At 39.2% G+C, this 24,278-nt stretch overlaps 1 protein-coding gene across 1 annotated transcript in view; it reads right to left on the bottom strand.

Annotated features, from left to right (window-relative positions):
* The window catches only part of THADA (THADA armadillo repeat containing), a 316,968-nt gene that overhangs the window by 245,396 nt on the left and 47,294 nt on the right, over positions 1 to 24,278 (bottom strand). The window contains exons 22-23 of the mRNA XM_040993162.1: positions 19,437 to 19,546; positions 3,262 to 3,394 (exon numbers count right to left, since the gene is read on the bottom strand). Coding sequence (XP_040849096.1) covers positions 3,262 to 3,394; positions 19,437 to 19,546 — 243 coding nt within the window. The remainder of the gene's footprint in view (positions 1 to 3,261; positions 3,395 to 19,436; positions 19,547 to 24,278) is intronic.

Consider the following 24,278-nt stretch of genomic DNA (forward strand, 5'->3'; position numbering starts at 1 on the left):
GCAACATATTATCCACTGAGCCAAGTGCCCAACCCTAAAAGTTAAGGTGAAATAATTTCTAAACTCATTTGCAGTTCACTTCCCAATTACATAATTTTAAGAGTCTAAAAAGTAATTCTTACTAACAGTTCCTTGAAAACTTCAATTGGATGGCAGGACTCAACTACATTAAGCAACTCAGTCTGGATAACAAATTTATGTTCTTCAAATTTCTTTTATTAAAATAAATAAATAAATAAATAAATGGTTGCTGGCATTGCGGTGTAGCCAGTTAAGTTGCCTCCACAGTGCCAGCAATCCCATATAGGCACCATTTTGGCTCCCAGATGCTCCACTTCCAATCCAGTTCCCTGCTAACATGCCTGGATCCAACTGCTTAGATCCCTGCACCCATGTGGGAGACCCAGAAAAGACTTCTGGATCCTAGTTTTGGTCTGGCCTAGTCCCGTCATTTAGGGCGTAAACAAGTAGATCAAAGAGACCTCTGCTCTGTCTCTTTCTAACTCTGCAATCCCAATAGCAACAACAACAAAAAAGACCTTTAAAAAACTGGATTTAATTTATTGTAAATATTTTGAGTCTTGGTGCTGGCACAATGGCTAAACTGGGTCCTGGTTCTGGCTTTGTTATAGGGCCAGCTCTGGTCACCATGGCCATTTGGGGAGTGAAACAGCAGATGGAAAATCTTTCTGTCTCTCTTTCTCAAAGTAAGTCTGCTTTTCAAAAAAAAAAATAAATCTTTAAAATAAACTGTCTTAATTTTCTCTAGAGATTGATTAGTTCTTTTAATTCTTTCCAAATGAGTTTATCACAGCACTGCAAACTTCTTCAGATGAAAAGAAATACTGCAAATTTCACAGGTATCCTATATTCGAATTTCCAAGGAGCTGCTTATCTACATAGTTTCTAACTCTTTGCTAACATCCAATAAACAAAAATAGTCAAGCCTCTTGAGGCTACAAAAACCAGTAGAGTACAGAGTTACATGGTACACAATGAAACCTGAGCCAAATGGAAGGCCAGACTATGCCGGACACTGGTCTAACACCCAATGGCATGTATGAGAACTGGATCTGGAAGTGGTTCAAGTGGAGGAACTTGGGAAACTCCCCTGGTGGGTCATAGCTCCCACTAGTGAAGACATGGTCCAGGCCTGGCAGTTGGACAAGCTGGGCAAAGTAGCTCCAATGGCTGGCTAATGTGTGGGTCGATAATGGAACAGGCTGGACCAGGCAGGGCTGACCAAACCTTAGCTCACACGCAAAAACAGAAATCAGGATGGAGCATAGATCATGCCGAGGTAGGCTCTTACACCTACTGGTCTGCATGAGCCAGGGACACTGGGCCACAGTGTCTAAGGCAAAGGCCAACACAGGTGAGGACTTTGCCAAGCTGAGTCAGAGCAACCACTGGCATGCACAAGATCTTTGGCCGAGAACAGGCCCGGTTGGGGAGTTAAGGGGACACCCTAGCTGGGTTGGGGTTCCCACTGAGGAGCGCAGGGGCTGGAGTGGGGCTGTGTTCTGGTCTGGATATGGCTGCAGTCTCCCTTGGCACAAGTGTGGACTGGGACTGGATACACCAAGCCGGACTAGAGTCCAGCACCATATGGTGCTCTGGAGGACCAGGGTAGATGTAGGATGGACTAGGCTAGGTCTCTGCCACTACTGAACCATGTGTGAACTGTGTTTGGGTATGGATGAGCCTTGGTTTTGCTGAAACATCCAACAGTAAGGCACAAATATATCAGGTCAGAATGAATTACAGGCAAAAGACAGAATTACACTGATCTAGCATGAACAGGACCAGGGAGCAAGTGCTTCTGAAGGTCACCAAAATCCATCCAGAACAATTACAATCAATCAGTTTTAAAAAAAAAAAAAACAGACTCTTGCAATTCACACCCATGGGCACCAGAATCATGAAGACAATCTTAGATTTGGAGAGAGGAACAAGACAAGGGAACCCTTCAGGGGCTCTAAAGCAGAGACCTTTAATTTCCCTTCTTTTCATGGCTTTTATTTTATTTCCCCACTCCTAGACCTTACCAAATATTAAACAAAAGACTTTTAACATAAAACTGATTAAATATTGGGAGGTTCCTGCTTTTTATTCTTTGAGATCATGAAGGTGAGGCTTTTCTAATATCTATGCTGTGAAAATAAGTATTTTCCAATCAATAGCAGTATCTAAGTCAATTGATGGGAATCAATCTTAAAGACATAAAGATCCATTGAAAAAACCAAGGAGCACGTAGTGTATATGTTTCCATTTACATTCGTAAGCAAAACATTCTCTAACACATATTCTCACAGCAATAGAGACTGAGGAATCAGACTGCCTATGCTCAACTCTTACTCTGGCTTTGACAATGCTCTTGATCTGGCAAGTCACTTAACTTTTCTAAGGTCTAGTTACTTTACCTAGGATATATGTATGTTAACAGTATTTATTCCACAGGGCTCAGGAAAGAAGAGAAAAAGGTAATATATGTGGAATAACCACAAATAAATGCTAACTAGAATTGAGATTTTGATTAATTTATGAATGTATTCAAATAAATCTGGTAAAATTGTTGCCTACAAAAGCAATTTTATGGGTCTTGAAATGAAGACTTTACCTCTAAAGATTTATTATTTATTTGAAACACAGAGTAACAAAGACAGAGAGAGACAGAAAAAGAGATCTTTCATCTACTGCTTCACGACCCAAATGGCTGCAATGCATTGGGCTAGGATGAAGCCAAGAGCTTCAGCTGGTCTCCCATGTGAGTGGCAGAACTCCAAGAACTCAGGTTATGCTTTAAAGCAGCATTAGCAGGGAGAGCGATCAGAAGTGGAACAGCTGGGACTTTAATGGATGTCTGAACACTGACACCACAGTCTGTATTTAACCTTGTACACCACAGAGCTGGCCATGAAAACTTTTTTTTTTTCAATAAAAGGTAACCTGTGCACTTCCTAGAAGGGAGCAGTGAATGTACCTCAGTGATGTCTGCCCTACTTAACACACAGGCGGAAGTCTATGCCGCCCTCTGTTTATAATACAAGATTGACCTCTTAGAGGGTTTGTTCCAAGAATAAATCTGCCACAGGGACACAGCGTCCACCATCAAAACAAAGTCATAGAGAACGAAGGCACTGAAAAAAACAAATGTCCCTTATACAATATTCACACTCACTTGTTACGTGGATTAGAATACACTACCATTAAGAAAAGAAGAAAGAACCACCAAGCAGCTGCAGCCCTATAGAGAAGTACCTGTATATAAAATGGGATTCCAGCACTGCGCCTTGTAGCACAGAGTTTAGATGAAGGATCACTGCATTTAATTTCCTCTAGAACATTCCATAACCACTGCTCAGGTAGTTTTTGCAGACTCACATTGGGGCACCTAAAAGGCATATCAACAAACATTAGGAATTATCAAGCACTGGAAGTTAAGAACACAAGCAACTAATACAAGTAACATGATTAGAAAATAGATATCCTTACACAGGATGGGAGATGCTGCACTAAAATATTCTTCATAGGTACTATTCATCTACTCTACTCTTTACACGGCTCTTAGCACTCAAACCTATTGAAGATGCCACGTACGACTTGTTCATGCGAAGCAAGTGGCTGGTTCATGAAAGAAGCTTTAACTCATACGCTTATACTATTTAAGCACTCACAAGTTTTTACTATAAGATGCAAGACTTATAATGAAGAAAACAGAACTGCACATTTTATGTTCTATACTTAGAGAAACTGTATCAAAAATAAAACCTTTTAAACTATTCCATCGTAATCACTTTCATCTCTCTCACAAAGTAAAGGTGAAATTTTCAATTAGATCCTAGAAAGAGGCAGGAAAGCGGGATAACAATGGGGAAGCATAAACGTCTTGAAGCTATTTTGAATACTACATGAAGGAGCTTCTGCCAAAACACCTTTAGTGTTTTCATAGAGTGCTTCAGAACATTCAACTTGCTTTTATTTTTTTTTTGAAGGCTTATTTATTTTTATTAGAAAGGCAAATTTACAGAAAGAAGGAGAAACAGAAAGATCCTGTCTACTGTTTCACTCTCCAAAAAGCTGCAATGGCTGGAATTGAGCCAATCCAAAGCCAGGAACAAAGAGCTTCCTTTAAAAATATATATATACGCATTTCTTTTGATTGGAAAGTCATATTTACAAAGAGAAGGAGAGACACAGAGAAAGATCTTCCATCCATTGGTTCACTCCCCGAGTGGCCACGATGTCCAGAGCTAAACAGGTCCTAAGCCAGGAGCTTCTTCTGCATCTACCATGGGTCAAGGCCTTGGGCCATCCTCTACTGCTTCCCTAGGTCATAAACAAGGAGCCAGATGGAACAAGCAAGGAGCCAGATGGAACATGGAGCAGCCAGGACATGAATCGGCACCCATATGGGATCCCAGTGAATGCAAGGCAAGTATAGCTATCATGCTAGACCCTGGAGCTTCTTCTGGGTCTCCCATATGGGAGTTTTTGAAATTTTCCACAATGGAAATAATTTCCTCATACTTTTACATTTTTGGAAACTGAAGTTATTTCCCAACCACTGGATTTAAAAAAATTTTAATTGAGATAAATGTCCTATTAGTTTCACGAAATATTTTTTAAGCTTTATTTATTTATTTGAAAGGTAGAGAGAGAGACAGGGAGAAAGAAGAGATCCTCCATTCACTAGTTCTCTCTACAAATGCTTAGTAAAGGCTGGGCCAGCCCAACGCTAACAGCCAGGAACTCTAACCATGTCTGCCATATGAGTGACAGGGACATCATCTCCTGCCTGCCTCCCACGCACATTAGCAGGGAACTAGACTGGAAATGGGTTAGCCTGAAATCGAGTCAGCACCTTGATAAAGGGATGGGGTATCTGCTGTGCCACAATACCCACATCCTGCATTAATTTCTTCATTACTAGCATGGTTACTTTTGTATCATACTCACACAGTGGTCCCATGAAAAACTGAAATCAGAGGCAGCCATCTAACCTAGTGGTTGAAACACCATTTCCCATATTAGAGAACCTGAGTTGGCCACCTGGCCCCAGTTTCTAACTCATACTCCCTGCAAATACACTCTAGCAGGCAGTGGATAGCTCAGGTCATTTGGTTCTTGCCACTCAGACCTGGACTGAGTTCCCAGCTCAAGCCTTCAGTTTTCTGGCCACTCCATGCATTTGAGAAATAGACCAGCAGCTCGGAACACTCCTTCTGTATGTCTCTTTCTCTCTCTCTTCCTCTCTTTCTGCTTAATAATTTATTTTATTTAGACAGAGAGATATCCAGAAGATCTCCCACACTCTAGATCACTTACCAAATGCACCTAACAGCCTGAGGCAGTACAGGCCAAAGGCAAGAGCCAAGAGTCAGGAACTCAACTAGGTCTCCCGTGTGGGTGGTAAGGGGATCCAAGAATTTAGTTCACGACTACTGCATTCCAGGGTGTGCATTAGCAGGAAGCCAGAATCAGAGGCAGATCTGGGGCCAATAGAAAAGGTTCTGCAGAACCAACCAAGCAACCAGAAAAGGCAGGCAGGTTTGGAACCAGAGTAGACTATCTCTATAAGCACCACCACTCCTTGCAGAACTAGCTTTTAGCTAATTAACAAATTTTGATCCATCTAACTCCTCTTGATCTTGACCAGACTCTTAGCTTGTAAGGTCACCTATAACCTGGATTCAACCTGCCACTCAAAAGTACCTTAACTTTTTCAAACTATTATATAGACCTTTCTTAATGAGGCTGTTCCCTCTGCTGGTTCCCATATTAACACACAACTAATTAACTCACTCACTCACTCTCTCCATATTTGCAACCAAGAATGTCTCCACATATATCCTTACTCATTCAAATTCCTGCAATTTCTTTCAAGTACTACTGCATCTCCCAAGGATCTTTCTCCAAGTCTCCAATTTTATTGGAGCATCTACTATGCATAAAGTGTATAAGAGGCTGGCATAGTATGCTATAATTTGAGCTAGACTTTGAAGGATACATATGTAAAATGGCAGAAAGCCCACTTACACGAGGCTGAAAATATAAGAGATGGGAAATAGCTTAAGTCAAGGCCCTGGAGGCAATTCCCTGATTTAAAGTCTTGCCTATTATAACTGTAAACAGTTATGCAAGCCTATTTATTCCCCTGAGCATTACATACTAAGGACTACATTCTCCTTGTTAATTTTGGGAATTGGAAAACAAAGGCCAGAAGAATGTGCCCCAAGGCCAAGGCTGGCAAACAGCCCTTAAGAAGAGCCCTCCCAGTCCAAGGCTAAGGACTCAAGAAGCTCCAGAACTCCGGAAAATGCTCAAAGCACCAAGTCCTGTCAGGCTAAAGCCTAGCCTGTTTTAGAATTCCCCAGAATCAAACCAGCATTTACGTTGTGCCCTTGAACTGTCTAGGCTCCATTTTGGACTTGTTACTGGATCCTGTCTCTCTGATTCCCTTGCTTCCTATTTCTGGATCTTTGCCAAGGCAGTCCTGCTCCCACAGCCACAGGAGGAACTTAAGCCAAATAATAGAACATCCACACTTTTTACCCAAATGACATATAGTGCATTTTAAACAAACATGATCTGCATGTTTTATATAAATTATTCTATGATTGACATCATGTACAACAGCAGGCTTTCACACTTTACCTTCATCCTTGCAACACAATAGCTCAATGACAAAGTATTTTTCTACCCCAACTGACAGATGAAACAGTATGTCACAGGAACACAAGCTTTAGGGGCTTAGAAACCTTCTCTGCCATCTAACAATTGTGTGATCCAGGGCAATTTACAACACTTTTCCATTTCTCATTTTCTCCTTTTGTGCAATGGAAATCATCAGAAACATTAAATGAATTAATTGTGTAATGTGTACAATACGGTCCTTTGAGACTTATTTATTTGAAAGGCAGAATTACAGTGAGAGAGCTAGTTATCATTTGCTGATTCCACAAATGGCCACACTGACCAGGGCTGGGCCAACAAACTCAGGGGCCCAAGAACTTGAGTCTTCTGTTACGTTCCCAGGCACATTACTGGTGTGCTAGACCAGAAGCAGAGCAGCTGAAATACAAACCAGCACTCCAACATAGAGTGTTACAGGTGTTGTAAGTGCCAGCCTAACTCAATATACCAAGATACTGCCCCCATAATAGGTTCTTGACTATTTACTAAACTACTGCAGATGAAAAAAAGCAAGTTTTAAAATGTCTATTGAACTTCTGACAGAGAAGGAATAGTGGGCTTACAATCTGACAAGACATCCTACAAAACACAATGCATATTAGTTAGAACTGAAGTGTACAAACAGAAATCCCAAAGCAGAAAAGCTCAGCAAAACAATCTTCTGGGTAAAACCAGAGCTCTGAGAGTGGTGATGTTGGAGACCCATTGGTGGACCAGAAGTCAGCTCCTGCAGGATCACTCACTTTACTTCAGGAAACTCTCCACAAGAGGAGAGTGAATAAGACACTCTACCAGAGCTGCCAGGAGCTTCAGCATAGCAAAGTCACAGGCTCAGGGAAGCACTGGACCACAGACTACCAACTCAGAAACTTAACCTGTGACATCCCCATAACAGTAGGGGACAGGGGAAAACCCAAAATGCCATTACCCCATCTCCTGATAGGGAAAAATAAGCCCAGAAAACAGAACAAACCTACCCATAAAAAAGCCTTTAATCACAGCCAGCAAACCCAAAAGTCAAAAATGTGCACCTTCCAGGATGTGGGAGGAGAAGTTAAGTAACTTGCCCAAGGTCAGACAGGGAATAAGTGCCAGAGAGAATTAAAATGTAGATCAACACCAAAGTCCTTGCTGAATGAAAAAGGCATAAATTCAGGGTGTCTGCCATGAATGCTCAGCTACACATCTGGGTTGATCTGGCTCATGATAAAGACACCATCAACTCTATAATTTGCTTCAGTGGATTTCATGCTTTCATTAAAAAAAAAAAAAATCTCTTGAGTACCTGGTATCTGCCTGGCACTAGGCTGTGCCCTAGAAACAGAACAGCGTAATAAAAATTCCAAACAACACATAACTCAGAAAGCATATTCAGCTTGCTTTGAAAGGTATTTCCAGAGTATATTATGTCGAAAAATCCTAATCCTAACCATATTTTTTTCGGGTCACCTTTCAGATTGAGTTCAGTCCCTAAATATCTGCCTAAGGGTGGGGTTAAAGTAGTTCTAAGGGACCTGAGTGATATGGATGGAAAACTAGCTAGAGAACTAAAACATGCTAATGAAAATCCACTCAATGGGTAACCTACTTGTGACTGACTTGAAATGAACTGTGTCTCATTCACTTTGGAAGTACTCCAACTCCCTTGGGGAACCAGGGAAGTTTATGACTGTTCATAAACTGTTTTCCTATATTAACTGAATGATTCATGGTGGCCTACAGAAATTACTTCAACTGAAAACATAAAGCAACTAATTTTACTTTCAGACATGAAGTACAATAAAGACAATATATAAAGCAAATTTCCCAGTAAAGTATCAAGACCAAATTGCCAGGAAACTGATCATTTGTAACCTCAAGTGGGTTAGGGGTAAGCCTCTGCCATTATCTTTCTTTACCAAATCATAGTTACCACATTGCTATCACTATGGTCTTTCAGCACAAAACATGCGATTCCTTTTCTTTCCCCATAAACAGACTTTTATTCTGTCTGGTATAAGAACAACCCTAAGGCTACTGGCAAGGCATAGCGGTTAGAGCTGCCTCCAGGTGCCAACTCAAGTCTCAACTGCTCCATTTCCCAATTACCTTTCTGACCAAGCTCCTAGGAAAAGTGGCAGAAGTGACCCAAGTGTTTGAGCCTCTGTTTCCATGTGGGAGATCAAGATGAAGCTCCTGGTCCCTGGCTTTGGTCTGGTGCAGCTGTTTGTAGCAGTAAGAAGTGGGGTTAGCTAGTGGATGAAGATCTCTCTCTCTCTCACCCTCTAGCTCCTTCAAATAAACAAATTTTAAAAAGGAAAGAATAGGGCCCAGCACAGAGCCTAGTGGCTAAAGTCCTTGCCTTTCATCTGCTGGGATCCCATATGGGTGCTGGTTCATTTCCTGGTTGCTCCACTTCCCTTCCACTTCTTACTTATGGCCTGGGAAAGCAGTGGAGGACAGCCAGGAGCCTTGGGACCCTGTACCCATGTGGGAGACCTGAAGAGGCTCCCGACTCGTGCTTTTGGGTCGGCTCAGCTTTGGTCATTGTGGCCACTTGGGGAATGAACCAGAAGATGGGAAATCGTTCTCTGCCTCTCCTTCTCTCTATAAATCTGCCTTTGCAATAAAAATAAATAAGTCTTTTTGAAAAAAGAATTCAAAATGAAAATTTATTCCAATAGGAGAAATACATATTAACAAAAGCAAAGCAATATATTTGCTGATTGTTAATAAACTTTTACTTTATCATAATTCCTATTTCTCTTTTATTTTTCATTTGTCAATCTTTTCTTTAAAGATTTATTTATTTTTATTGCAAAGGCAGATTTATAGAGAAAAGGAGAGACAGAGAGAAAGATGTTCCATCCATCCTCCCCAAGTAGCCACAATGGCTGGAGCTGTGCTGATACAAAGCCAGAAGCCAAGAGCCAGCAGCTTTTTCTGGGACTCCCATGTGGGTATGGATTCCAAGGTCTTGGGCTATCCTCTACTGCTTTCCTAGGCCACAAGCATGGAGGTGGAAGAAAAGTGGAGCAGCCAGGATACAAACCAGTGCCCATATGGGATCCCAGACAAGCAGGGCTAGGACTTTAGCCACTAGGCTACCATGCCAAGCCCTCATTTGTCAATCTTTTAAATATAATCTGAATAATGTCAAGGAAAGGATTGAATTTGTTTTGAGGACAAAATCAGAATCTGTCCTTATTAACATTGGTACAAAAATAAAGATACATGTTCGTTTACTTAAGCTGAATATCATCAATAATTTAAGCAGACTTCATTTAATAACACAGTTGTAGATTCTTCAAATACATTAACACATTAACAAACACATAGCAGATTAAATTATATTCTCAACCTAAAGAGAGAATAATCAGTACTGTTCTAAAATGCAATACAAAGACATCAGAGTTCCCCTCTTGTATACAGAGAAAATCAGGATTTTAGAGAGCATGTACCTACCTACACATGAAGAAGCAAAAGAAGAGAGGTGGGGTGAAGGAAGGAGAGTCTTTCAGGGCAAGGAGACAAAGAATGTGATAACAATAAAATCACCTGCAACTTCCACTGTATTAAAATTACTATGAGGAATTCTGTTTTTCTCATATATTCATCCAAAACCAAGTTTGGAAAACAAAGCTGTCCTGCCTATAACACAGAAAGGAAACAGACTACAGACTTTGGACGGGGTTGGGGAGAAACAGTTTTAAATTGAGACAACATACCCTTTAAATTTACAACAGAAAAAATTATCTGACATGTTAAAAAGGAAAAGGTGCTTGCATTCACATATATTCAAACTTTTTATGCACTAACAGAAATCACCTACTGATGACACTGAATAAACTGATCTATGGTTTAATCAAAGTTAAGGGAAAAATCAGGAAAACCTGGCAGTGGCTTAAGGAAGAACAGTAAACTCCCCAGTAACAGTAACTATCTCCAAATATGTTAGAGGTAAATTCAGAAAGTTTCTCATTTTCCAATTCAGTTTCCTCCCAGCACCCAGAAAACTTTAACACACATACTTGTGTACTTATTTATAGTATTAAAGCTACTTACTAGAGTCTACACATATTAATGTTTGTACAGCTTCTAAGATACTTCTGATTTTTTACATTGATGTGGTTAGAAACTCTCAGAAAAATATTTATTCCAGAGATAAAAGAATGCGAACTCCTTATCCTGGCCTATAAAGCTCTACATATTTAGACAATCTCATTCATTTTCATCTAATCCTACTCTGCTTAAACACACCAAAGACTTTTACACTAGTGGCCTCTGTTGCTTGGAAGGAAATCTCTCCCTGGAAAAGCTGTTGTCTCCTGTCTTTCAGGCCTTGGTTTAAATACAATTTCAGTGTAAGAGGAAAAGGAGACTTTTCCTTACCACCAAAGTTTATCATGCCAAAATATATACTGCTATCTAATCATTTCTTCTCAACTTTTTTTTCTTTATGTCACCTTTAAAATGAAAACACAATATCAGGAAAACACCTTTTTCTTGTCCCCAGGATAGAAGAAACAATGTCTAGTACCCAATAGGGAGCTCAGTAAATATTTACTGAAAGAATGAATTACTAATTCCATTGATCTGCCATCTAGGTTGACAAAGAAAAGGGTTGCTAGAAAAGAAACAAACAAAAGTGTTTTCCACGGACAAGAGGTACCACCATTGGAGTCAGCAGGTGAGTCAGCTCATTCCTTTCAGGGAACAGGTATAAACACATTCAGCAAAACTCCACATACCAAGATCCACATAGCATTCATAACATGACACTGCCTACTGAACGCTCCAGGTAGCCTATTTAAATTGATTCCATTAGCCTAAATGTTGTCAAGAGATATTTTTCCCACTAGATTCAAGAACAAAACAAATTACAGGATTAAAGCCTCAGAACAGTTTAGGGTCATATAAGGCATTACCTAACCAAGTTTGTACACTTAGGAACATGCAGCAGAAACCATGCCTGAGACAAAGAGCCTTCCCATAATGCAGGACTTCCCCGGCTAAACAGTTTGAAGAAAAATTCCAGATCATCCGTTCTCCTACCCTGCCCTCTCTCCCAATCTTATGATCCACGTCCAAATGTCCATTGTCCCCCTAGGCAGCCTCCCAACACCTCCTCAAACCCAGCAAGTCTAAATCATCATCGTGCCTCCCTACAGGCCCTTGCTTTTATGGTTAATGATACTAAAGATTCTTCTCACCACCTGGAACTGAAAGCTCAGCAAGTAGGACTTATGCCTCGGGCTTTCATTTCTGCCTTGTAAATTCCCTAACCTATCTAAACTAAAGAGTATAAAGTTGGGCTAAAAGTTCCTCTAAGAACAAGGTCCAAGTTATACAAATACTTTTATCCTGTGCAGAACCAAACTATCACAATTCCTCATGTGAAGCTGAAGATGACCAATATGCCTTTCAATGAACTGCTATTCCCAGAAACAATGTGAATTCCAGTACCAACCCTGTCGTTAGTGAGTTGTGCGGCTATGGACAAATCATTTGATATCTTAAGACCTAAGAATGAAAATAAAATAATTTTCAAGTTCAATGAGATTATTTCCTGGCTTACAGGTATAAACAGAGAAGACAATGACCCTTAAAATACATATACCTAAACTCCCAATGATAGGTCCCAAAACACTGTCTTGGTCCCCACACAACTTGGTGCCTTATTCACATCTTCACATATCCTTCTTAGTTCAAAGTGATTACATTTTCAGACTTAGAGCCTAGCAATTGTCTTTGGGTTTACAGTAACTGCTTACCACACCATCCTCTCAATGCCCAAAGAAGTTCCCCTAACACTATCTGGGACCCAGGAAATGTGCAAGAAATCTTTTGTTGAATGAACAATGCTGGTTCCAGCGTCTACAGATTAGCTAAGCCCAGGTGGGCACAAAATCAAAAAGCCAGGTGTAGAAAGGATGGTGAGGTCATCGTACCAACAAAAACACAGCACCCTAACTTGGAGTCTGACTACTCAATAAACCTTCTGTCTGCTTCCCAGCAAGGAAAGACTTCTTCATAAGGAAATTATTTCCAAACTCAAGCGTTGCATACAGTTTATGATAATGGAGGGATTTAGAAGTAAAAATGGAACTACGCAAGGCTCCCCAGAGCAATGCAAACCCTCCTTGTTTGTCTTGGTCACATACTCCAGTGGTCGGCAAGGGAAAGGGAACAGTTCCTAAATGAAACTATCCTTGGTTCTTTGTGAGAGTTCTATGCAATCACCAACCACAGCCAAGGGGAATTCCTAAATCCTGCTGTCAGGAGCAAGCATCTCTCCACTAAAAGGGCAGACATCTTCTGCCTGAAAGCTCTTTTGTTTTAATTGACTATCTCATCAACCAACTACTAAATACCCAGAGTCTTTAGCCTCTGAGTACACTATAAAATTATAGCTTTCTTACAAGGGGTTCAAAGTTCACCATAAACAGTCTCTACCACTAAGAGTTATTAATGACCAAAATACTTCTAGATCAGTTTACCAGTTCTAAAGGAAGCTTACCAAAAATGTATCCAATTTATCTCAATCTTTCATATTCTAAATCCCCAGAACTTTCCCAATAAGAAAGTAAAAAGCAGCATTGTACAATGACAGAGTGTTCAGGGAAAGAAAGAGGCCACAGAGAACTGAATCTTCTCATTCCACCAACAAGAATACAGCATCCCAGGGAGGTTAAATGACTTTGCCTACTTGTTACAAAGCTGATAGGCAGGACTCAACTCCAATTCCTACTCTCACACCTACACTCTAAGTAAGGAGTGTGAGAGGATAGATTCTTGATTTCCATGTCTATCACAATATGGAAGGGGACAGAAAAATTTTTGTTCTAAAAAAAAATGACAGGAAAGAAGTTTTTGGTGGTTGTTGTTTTCCTATTGCTAATTGCTGTAAGGTCTAATCTCCCACTAAACGCGACAGACAGGAACAGGCCAGTTTATCTCTGGGGTTCAAGCCTTTGTGTTGTCACTGAAACAAATAATTGTTCTATAAACAGATTAGTTCAACTTCTATCCTCAGAGCTATCTCACCACTAGGGGATAAGCATTCTAAGATAAGCATAAACCCAAAGACTGAAATCAAATTACAAATGTTGTATTCTCAACTAATCGGTCATTAGACTGTTTTGCGACAATAAATCAGATGTTCTGACCACAAAGTAGCTTTCCAATGGCTTCATCCATGGATGGTAACACAGCTATGTATTGTTGACTTCTGATTAGTTGTACACTGTATTGTTAATTGAGAAATGCTAACACCTTTTCCTCAGTATTTGAGTATGGGTATTTTTCCTAACTTAGAGATTTTTCCAATCTCCAAATATTTCGTAAGCCGAAATATTCATTCACCTCATTCATTCTTTGGTCAGGAATTCTGTTTATTATTTCAAGGCTCATGTTTATTATTTCAATTAAATTAAACACTGACAGATGTGTGCAGGGAGGTTGTGTGCATGTGCATGGACACTTTTAAAAAGGAACATAAGCCTGAAGCATGGAGAAACTTGAAGCCTGAGAAATGATTTACCTAAATGAGATACAGTAAGAAAGTTACACACCGACAAAAGCCATCATAACATCCCTTGCCACCAACAAATCTACTGAGGCTTACTACAGGCTACACATTCAGAGGCTGAGTATGAGGCTTCAGCTGCAGCACAAACAATATTAGTGAGCAAATAAAACGAATTAACCAGAGGGCCACAGGAAGGAGGGTATGACAGAATAAATTAAAAGAAGGCTGGGGCACTGGCATTGCTGCGTAACAGTTTAAACCACTGCCTGCAACACTGGCATTCCATAATGAGTGTCAACTCAAGTCCTGGATGCTCCACTTCTAATCCAGTTCCCTGTTTGTGGCTGAGAAAGTAGTGGAAGATGGCCCAAGCACTTAGGACCCTGCCACCCATGTGGGAACCTTGGATGGAATTCCAGGTTCCTGGCTTCAACTTGGCCTAACCTGGCTATTGCAGCCATTTGGGCAGTAAATCAACAGAAATTTCTCTTTCTTCTCTGATTCTGCCTTTCAAATAAAAAATTATTTAAAAATACATAAATAAGTAAAAAAAAAAAAAAAAAAAGGAAGGATGGGCACTCTAAATACTTGGTCTTTTACTGCTTACTATGACCATTCCCAAAGATTAAAGAAAAAAAAATTAAAAACTCTTAACAAACCTTTACCAAAAAAGCTAAGCTACTAATTATTTACTGAGAATAAGGTTCCTCTGCTATTGGGTCTAAGTGACAAAATATTATTGCAACGAAAACAAAAACAAATCTTTAGTTACACAAGTAACCGCTAACTCAACTATAGGAGTACACTTAAAAAAGATGTGGATGTTTGGCTTACCTGTTAAGCTGCTGATTAGGATAAACATGTCAAATTATCAGAAAGCCTGGGTTCAAGTTCCAGCTCTGATGTCTCATTCCAGCTTCTTACTAAAGCAGACCTTGTTAGGCAAAAGGTCCAAGTAATTGGCTCCTTGCATGGTAGACACAGACTGAGCTCCTAGCTTCCAAATTTAGCCTGCCTCAGTCTCCAGCCATTGTTGGTACTTGGGGAAGATATCCCTCTCTTTTCGCTTCTGGGTCCACCCTCCTACCAATGCACATTCTGGAAGGCAGCAGTCATGGCTCAAGTGATCTAATTTTTGTTATCTACCTGAGAGAACTGGACTGAGTTTCTGATTCCTAGCTTCAGCCTGGCCCATCCCTGGCTGTTGGAGAAACATGGAGAGTGAACCAGCACATAGAAGATCTCTCTCTGCCTCTGTATGTCTTCCAAATACATAAAAATATATATATGCTTAAAAAGAGCCTGAGTATTTTATCAACTAAACAGAAAACATTACACAAGAAAATCAGATTACAGAAAATGAACTCAACATATTATTTGTAAATGTGTTTGTGTACGTAAGAGTGCCTTTCAAAAGATTCCCAGGAAAAATAGTGTCTCCCTTTCCTATTTATTCTGAGCTGCTTGTTTAATAGTGAACTCAGTTTACATTTAAAGACATTTTGAACAATCCTATTAAAAACCAATTCAAACAATGTGGTTCATGTTTAACTCTTCAGTTATTTATCCATTAATCTCCTTAAGTGCTTCCTTCCCTAGCACAGCTGTAGTTCAAGAGGTGGCCAGCAGTTGGCTTCCCTTCCTACAGACATTCAGAAGCACCCAGATTTCTTTTTACAAGCTTTTTTTTTTCTTCAATGTTGTATGCCTAAACAACTTTTTTCATAACTTAGGATCTTACAAAAAGCTTTCAAATTTTTTTTAAAAGCACAAATTTTCTTTGAAAAATAAAAAGCAAACAAAAGAGAGTCACACACTATAAAGATGTGTTCCCTGTAAAACATTCTGTTCAGCAGACTGGAAGTGTCTCCAAGGACTTAAGAACCACTTGGTTTGCAGGCAAAGGCTGAGAATGCACAACAGGTTGGTTAACAGCCAATACTGACAGCCCTGAGGAAATCCTGAAAGTGGATCAGGAGTAGCTGAGATACCAGGCACTTGCCTCCCTATTCCATTTATCTGAAACTCCTTCAGCTAGATCATTCATAGTGGTTCACTAGCCTCTGTCCTTTATCCTCTGTGATTTTCTCATTTTTTTTTCTTTCTTACCCAAAGTTTGCAACCCTAAGTATGATGTTTCTAGAGACAATCCACAAATCTACATCTCTGTTCTATTCTATCACCCAAATTAATCTGCCATCTCCAATTGCAAGTACTTCCATAGGAATATGCCCCAATATCCCACATTTGCCAAATATAAAGCAAACTGATTCTTCAAACCAATTTCCTTGTTTTTTTAAAGCATCAATCTCATTTTTCTGGTTATTTACACTTAAAACACATGAGCAATTATGGACTCCATGTTGACCACCTTTCACATTCAGTTAGTTGGTTCATGTGACAGTTTTTCAAAGATTACCACCACAAAGTTTCCCCTCCACATATACTTCTACCATATGATCTTTGCCACTTCACCATTAGAAACTAAACTGAATCCAGGTTGGTCTAAAGTCTCGCATATAAGCAAAAGAATATTGAAGCAAAGCCCTGAGATTTCCAAAGTAGGGCAAAAAGACCCATGGCTTTGGCCTGGCTCTCCTGGCACACTACTGCTGGGGGAAGCCTGCTACATAAGATGCTCAACAACCTCAAGCCAACACAAGTAGTTTCAGCTAGGCTGAGGCTTCTGTTCTCCATAAGGAGGCATAAAGGCGAGCAAAGCCAACTTGGATCCCTTCTGATCAGCTGATGGACAGCTAAAGGCCATCAAACTCAGGATTTAACCTAAGAATCACACAGCTGAGTCCTGCCCCAACTGTGTGTGAATATACAAGAGAAAATGCGAATGTGCAACATATAGGGAGAAACAGAGGGAAGAAGATCAACTGTGGGTTCACACCCCAAATGTCCACAAAGGCTAGAGCTAGGCCAGGGCCAGAAGCCAGGAACTCCGCCTTGGTCTTTTACAGACATGGCAGGAATTTAATCATTTGAGCCATCACATCTGCCTCTTAGCACAAGCAAAATGAGTAGCAGGAAGCTGGAGTCAGAAGCCAGAACTGTCACTACAATATAGGTTGTGGATATGTTAACTGCTAGCCCGAATATCCACAGTGTAATTCTTGATACACAGAATCAAGAAATGCAGCAAAATGTGTTCATAACTTTCCTTCTGAATCATTCCATTTATATGGAATTGTTGCCACAGTTACTGAATGTTAACTGAACTACCACATCTTTGTTTCTATTCCTTTAGCCGCCATCATGGAGGAAGTTATCAGATATAGAATGCTATGACTCAAATGGTACTCACTGTAATCAGTCATTACCATCTATTTAATCTAACACTTCCAACTGAAAAATTTCTTTCATGCACCTACTCCACATCCAACATCAATCTCATAATGATTTACATTTCAGGTACTTCTATAATGCAAGAGTTTTTAAAAATACCTATGTTATCTGAACCATACAATAAAAGTTAAAGAGATGCCATTAAAGTAAATATTATTTTTCTTATTTTAGATATGAAAAGAAATTCGGACTACCAAAGCTAAATTTTATAAAACTGTACAACACTGACAATAAATGGAATTAACAGACACAGAACCAAGAGCATAAATCATAGATCACTACAATTTCTTTATTCCACGATACTTATGATGCACTTCAGAAAAAAAAAGTTCTTTCTATTCCTATTACAACAAATTTATTTTCAAGACACTCCATAATTTTGTCTCTATCCAATTAAATGCTATTTCCTATAACCCCACCACAACCAGCAGCCTACAGGAAGGCTGGCTTATTTACTCAGCCTTAAGTTGATTCTGGCCTCTGAACGTTTGCTCATAATACTTCCTTTTTACTCTTCCTATCTACTTACTTAGGCCTTAGCACAAACCCTACCTCCTCAGTGGAGACAAACTAGCCTATCCATTTTGCTTCCCTACAGGATTTGTAAATATCACCCCCAATTTGGCAATTATCATATTCATGTCCAATGGTCTTACTTTCCCTGATGATATGCAGCCAATACAAATCCATATATTGATGGTTATGCTAGGCACTCGCAACCAGTGTCTGCTCTGATCAGTCAGTGCCCAAGAAACAGTTTTTGTTAAATATATCAAATTTCAACCCTACTTATTTCCCAAATTAACCATAAGATCTTTAAGAAAAGGAACCATGTCTTATAAAGACATATTATATCCTCCAAAGTACAGTTCTAAGCACACAGCTAGTATCCAATATATATTTGCTAGAGGGTGGAGGGTTTTGTGTTGTGAGAAGAAAATATTCGTAAGTCATGTCTACACAAAAAACAAAAAGCTGAAAAGACAACAAAACAGTTGAGCAGTGCGAAGTCAAGGACAGTTGTGTAAGTATCATCTAAAGACATTAAGTGTAGCCTCTCTAACTGCCAAAATGTTTCACAAATGTTTTTACCAGGAGTGTGAAAAGAAGTTTCAAAAACATTGAAGGAGTAGATGCCTTAGTAGCCCAAAATAAAGTGTTTGCTGAGGCCACAAGGCTGGCAGAATTCTGCTTCATTTCAAAAAGTTTCCAGGCAATGAGAATGTTTTCCTGGAAAATGGTACCTTTTATTTAGAGCACACTTGCCATGAACACTTAGTCATTAAGTAATTAAGGTTTCCTCACAAGCTCTTTGCAGGAAATCTGCTATATGATGAATGAAATTATCAACATCTATAATGTTACAAAAAAATCCATGAGTTAAATATATGAAACCTATCAAAGTATTTTCCCAGTATAAACAGAAAAAAAATCTTCCATAGTCTTTGGCTTACTTACTGTTATTTAAAATTTTACGTGAGATAAAATTATTAAAAATAGACAAAATCTGTGTTTCTGTTTGTAATACATACAAATCAAAGAACTGTAGTATTTATTTTATGCCAAATGCCAAGTTAATTTCCAAATAGACAAAACAGTCATTTCATTCAATGAAAAGAAAAAGTCATTCCAAAGCTATTTTTAGCAAAAACTTTGCATTTGCTTCAAATCACCTTTCAAGGAGAAACTTTGGTTTGGACATTTCATTCAATCATCTGCAGTAAATCACACAATGAAACCTAAGAAAACAATTTCTCCCCAAGAACTTTTTTAGCCTTTATTCTGTCAAACATCAGAAGACCTAAGTTTTACCCCAAGCACATGGTTTGTACATTTAGTTCTTTTAAAAACGTACACAAAAGGATATTTGTCTTACCTGTTTAGTACTTCAGTGAGCTTCACAAAACCAGTGTAAGCCAGTTCAAATGCTCCTCTGTGCCTGGACTGTAAAAGGTGCTGTTTAAAGTAACTTCCTATTTCTTTTACCTTAAAAAAATAAGAATAAAAATGATTCAATTCATGATTACACAGACGTATTCAATCAACAATTAATTTGGAACTCAGGACTAGACACTCATTTGCTGAGCACCTGCTCTGTGGCAGGTAGTGTTTCAAGTAATTTTATAATATCTCATGTAATCTGTACACTCATTTCATGAAATCTCTACTGTTACTAGCGCTGGCTCACAAGAGGAAAGCTGAGGCCCAGAAAGGGTAAGTAATTCACCCAGGGGCACATAGCAATTAAGCAGTAGAGCCGGAACATGGCCCCAGACAGACTGATACCACAGTCTGCCATCTTTAACTACTACATTAAGGCTGCTTCCCTATGCCAGCTCCACAAACCTCACTGAATCCCTTTGTTAGCTTCTATCATTCAACACCAACAGCAAATCATACAGACTGACAATGCACACCCACACAGGTCTAGGTGAAATGTCTCTTTCCCTTTTATTTCTATCACTTTTTCTTTTATTGTTGAAAATAAACAAAATAAAATTTCTCAATGTGACCATTTTTAAGTGTACAGTTAGGTAATAGTAAATATATTCATACTGTTGTGTAACCATCACTATCATCCATCTATATAACTTTTTCATCTTCCCAAACTAAAATTTTATATCCATTGAACAATATCATCTATGGAGATGGCACTGTGGTGCAGTGGACGAAGCTGCCATCTGTAAAGCAAATCCACCAGTTCATGTCCCATTACTCCAATTCTGATCCAGTTACCTCCTAATGGCTTGGGAAAATCAGAAGAAAATGCCCCAAGTGTTTAGGACACCGCCACCCCTGTGGAAAACCCAGATAAAGTTCCTAACTCTTTATGGCCATCTGGAGTGTGAACCAGCAGATGGAAGATCTCTCTTTCACTGTACGTCACTTCTTCTGTGAACTTTAAATAAATACTCAATGATTACCTTTTAAAGATATACAATCATGAAAGGCAAGATTCTGTAGAAAAGAGCTCCTGAAAAATCAACAGGTTCTCCTTGCGTCAGAATACCACCCAGTTATGTCTCTACATGTTGCCTTTCTCCACCCAAGACAAGTATATTAACTGTTAAATATGTTAGGTAATTCAAGCTTCTACGCTATTAGATTTGGTGACTATATGATTCAGAAAATCCAAGTTTTATATAATACTCAGACCCAAAGATAAAGTCAGATATCTCTTGTTCTAGGACTCCCTTATAGCTCATCACACAGTGAAGACACACACCGAATCAAGAGGTCTCGGATCCATTTACCCAGAAACGGCTTTTACCTGAGTACAGTGACCATGTTAGTGTTTCTGCTCAGAGATGATGAACAGTATGAACAGTTACAGATGTGACCAAGGGCAACAATCTGCTGCCTCAACTAAACACTGGGAATAATAATAATAATCTTTGTCTCAATAGATTGTTGTATTAAAATAAGCTAATAAATTAAAAAGCTAAGAAAGCCAATAACCCACAATGCAATTCAGTTCAATATGAGTTCTGCCTGAAGATACGATCTAGGCTCACGGTATATCTGTTTATACAGAAACACCAAGTGACACACATTTACATTTACATGAATTACACATGAAATCTACAAAGAATCAGAAAAACAGTATAGAGCAGAATTTAAAAAAAAAAAGACTGAGATACACACACAGACACACACACATAGAGAAAAAATCTTTCATCCATTAGTTCATTCCCCAGATAGTCACAACAACCACAGCTGAGCCTAGCAAGAAGCCAGAATCCAAAAGCCACTTTCAGGGTGGCAGGGACCCAAACAATTGTATCAACTCCTATTGCTTTTCCCAGACGTAAATTAGCAGGGAGCTGGACTGGAACTGGAGGAGCCAGACATAAACTGTTGCCCATGTGAAATAGCAGCATTGCATGTGGGAGCTTTACATGCTATACTACAATGAGGGCTCTACAAGGTAAGAATGTGTTTCACCCAGCAGTAATATAAAGTGATATATTTAGAGTCTAAAATTCTTCGTTAATTATTTGTTCCCAAAGATTTACTGACATTAAAATTCATAACTGAACTAATACAGATACTAAACGCTAACAGCAAAGTGCTTGTTCTTAACAATGGACTTAACAATGGTTCAGCATTTTCTTAAGTAAAACTCAGATTTTCATTACTTTCTTTATCCTAACTCTCATTATAGGGGCCTAAGCCAAAACACATACAATAAAATCTAAGACTGTAGAAGTGTACCAGTGGGTGGTCTTATCGAGAGTAAATCTTAACTATTGGTAAGCTGGGCCTCAGAAATCAGAACATTACATGGGTAAAAATGAAACACAATTTTCTCTCATTTCATTTTGCACAAACCCACATAGATAATATCTTCCCCTTTGAAGAAACTACAGACTTTCTGTTAATCAGAAGTCTTTCTTTAGCACCCTGCCAAACCAGCTTAATGCTGGCCCCAACAGATGTCAGAGAAGATGAAAAAAAGATGTCTGTTGTCCTCAGCAGGCTTTCAGAATTCAGGCTGGCTGAAAAGATCTGTATGCTGGCTGGTTCACATCAGAAACCTAACAGTTTCAGGAAATGAAAGATCCTCCTACATTAGAGTAATTAGAAAAGGTTCCAGGTCCAGACACTGAACGATATGGATACGTGGGTAAACCAAAATGGAAAAGGGTTAAAGACACTTAGAGGCTAGTATGAATGAATAAATATTAACTAGGTACGTGGCTATGTACCAGATACTCTGCTAGGTTTTAAATGAATGAACAATCTGGCTGAAAACCATGTCAGACAACAGTGCAAGACAGGGTTGCAAGGTTGTCATAAACCAGTAACAAACAGTGGGAGGAATCAGCAAGGCACTGTGGTCCATGAGCAGCTGCACTGGGCAGGGCAAGTCCAGCGGACAACCTCCCAATGGATAATCAGACTGCAGGAAACAGATCTGACTCAAAGCAGTTACAAAATTACTAACAATAGTCAGAAAATCAGAAACAGAATTATTAAATTTAATTTGAAAACTGAAAAACTCCTCTGAAAACTCCAACTCAATGTCCTCTACGTAGATGACACTGAGTTCCTATTTAAAATTCACAAAATCTTTCTTTTCGGAAGATGTTTTTTACAAAATATTTTTAAAAACAAGTAACACACATCTGAGGATTTTTTGAAAGACAATTAAGGGGGCCCGGCGCGAGGGCGCAATGGTTAAGGTCCCCGCCTTGAACGCCCAGGATCCCATATGGGCGCCGGTTCTAATCCTGGCAGCCCCGCTTCCCACCCAGCTCCCTGCCTGTGGCCTGGGAAAGCAGTCAAGGACAGCTCAAGGCTTTGGGACCCTGCACCGGCGTGGGAGACCCGGAAGAGGCTCCTGGCTTCGGATAGGCATAGCATCGACCGTTGCGCTCACTTGGGGAGTGAATCATCGGACGGAAGATCTTCCTCTCTGTCTCTCCTCTCTGTATATCCACCTTTCCAATAAAAATAAAATAAATCTTAAAGAAAGACGATTAAGGTAAAATGCCAAAAAGTATCACGTATTTCTGTTCTTAAAATTAAATTCGAGAAAAAGCTTTCATGAAATCTACTTCCATAGGCAAACTAACGTGCTTTATGGATTTACAATGTGCAAATTTCCACAGGGCACAACAGTTCCTTGCCATGTCTCCAGGCTTCTATAACTTACCAACAGACTAATTAGCAGAGGTAAATGTTCAGTTAAGGCAAAGCACTCACTAAGGACAAACAGAAATACATTTTTAATTTGCCTTTTACTTATACTGTAAATAAGAGTAGAAAAATCAAGGCTAATTCCATTCATCATAAACTAGGTAAGCTTAAGGGGATTTAAACATACACATATAGCTAGGACTTTACTACAAAGAGCATGTGCAGTGGCTGAGAGCTGGGCCTTTCTAGTCAACAGCACTGAGTACCAGAACCAACTCCACTACCCCTCATCTAGAAAAGGGGGCTAAAGCTAGAACCTTACTTCTCAGGATTATTGTGAGAAACAAATGAGATTATACCAAAGTAGTTAGCAGAGTACCAGGAAAAAAGTAATAACTAAAATGTTCACTACTATTCTTACTTTGCATTACAAAGTAGTAAAATGTCATCTTTAAGCATTAATTTAAAGTTTGACTCCAGAAGACAGCCACATCTTATAACCTCAAGAATATCAACAATCCGAAGTTTCTATGTCCACTTAGGTTAAATGGAATGCATGACAAAAGTCCTTACTTTGCTAAGAACATTCATGTTTTAAACTGTGCACTCTCTACTATGGTGATTTCTTATTAACACTCTGTGGCTTTTTTTCAAAGTCCAAACATTGTTCTTGTGCATAACAAAAACAAAGGTCGGTTTTCTGGTTTGCAGACATCAGCTTACCAGAATGTTTATCCTTTGCTTTCTAGAAAATTCTTAAGCATGAGACATTTTAACTGCTTCCTTTTAGTCCAGTGTCTTCTAAAAATCTATTTCTGTCTCTTATATCTTCTGTGCTATTTCCAAATACTGTGAGGTCAGAGAACTAAATACTATACTTCTTTATGATCCCCTACTGCCCTTGCAGAAAGACAGCTAATCAAGAGGTAACTAAACCGAAGTTTCACATTCAACTTCAACTCAAAGCTTAAAAGCAGTAAGGGCCACTCAGCACAATCCAATGTACTTATTCAAAATTTCTAAAAACTAAACTTTGTCAAAGGAAAACACAAAAGGCAATTTTTAAAGACTTCAG

This window comes from Ochotona curzoniae, unplaced genomic scaffold (assembly GCF_017591425.1).
Source record: "Ochotona curzoniae isolate NIBS_2020 unplaced genomic scaffold, NIBS_Ocur_1.0 contig_883, whole genome shotgun sequence".
NCBI classification, from domain to species: domain Eukaryota; kingdom Metazoa; phylum Chordata; class Mammalia; order Lagomorpha; family Ochotonidae; genus Ochotona; species Ochotona curzoniae.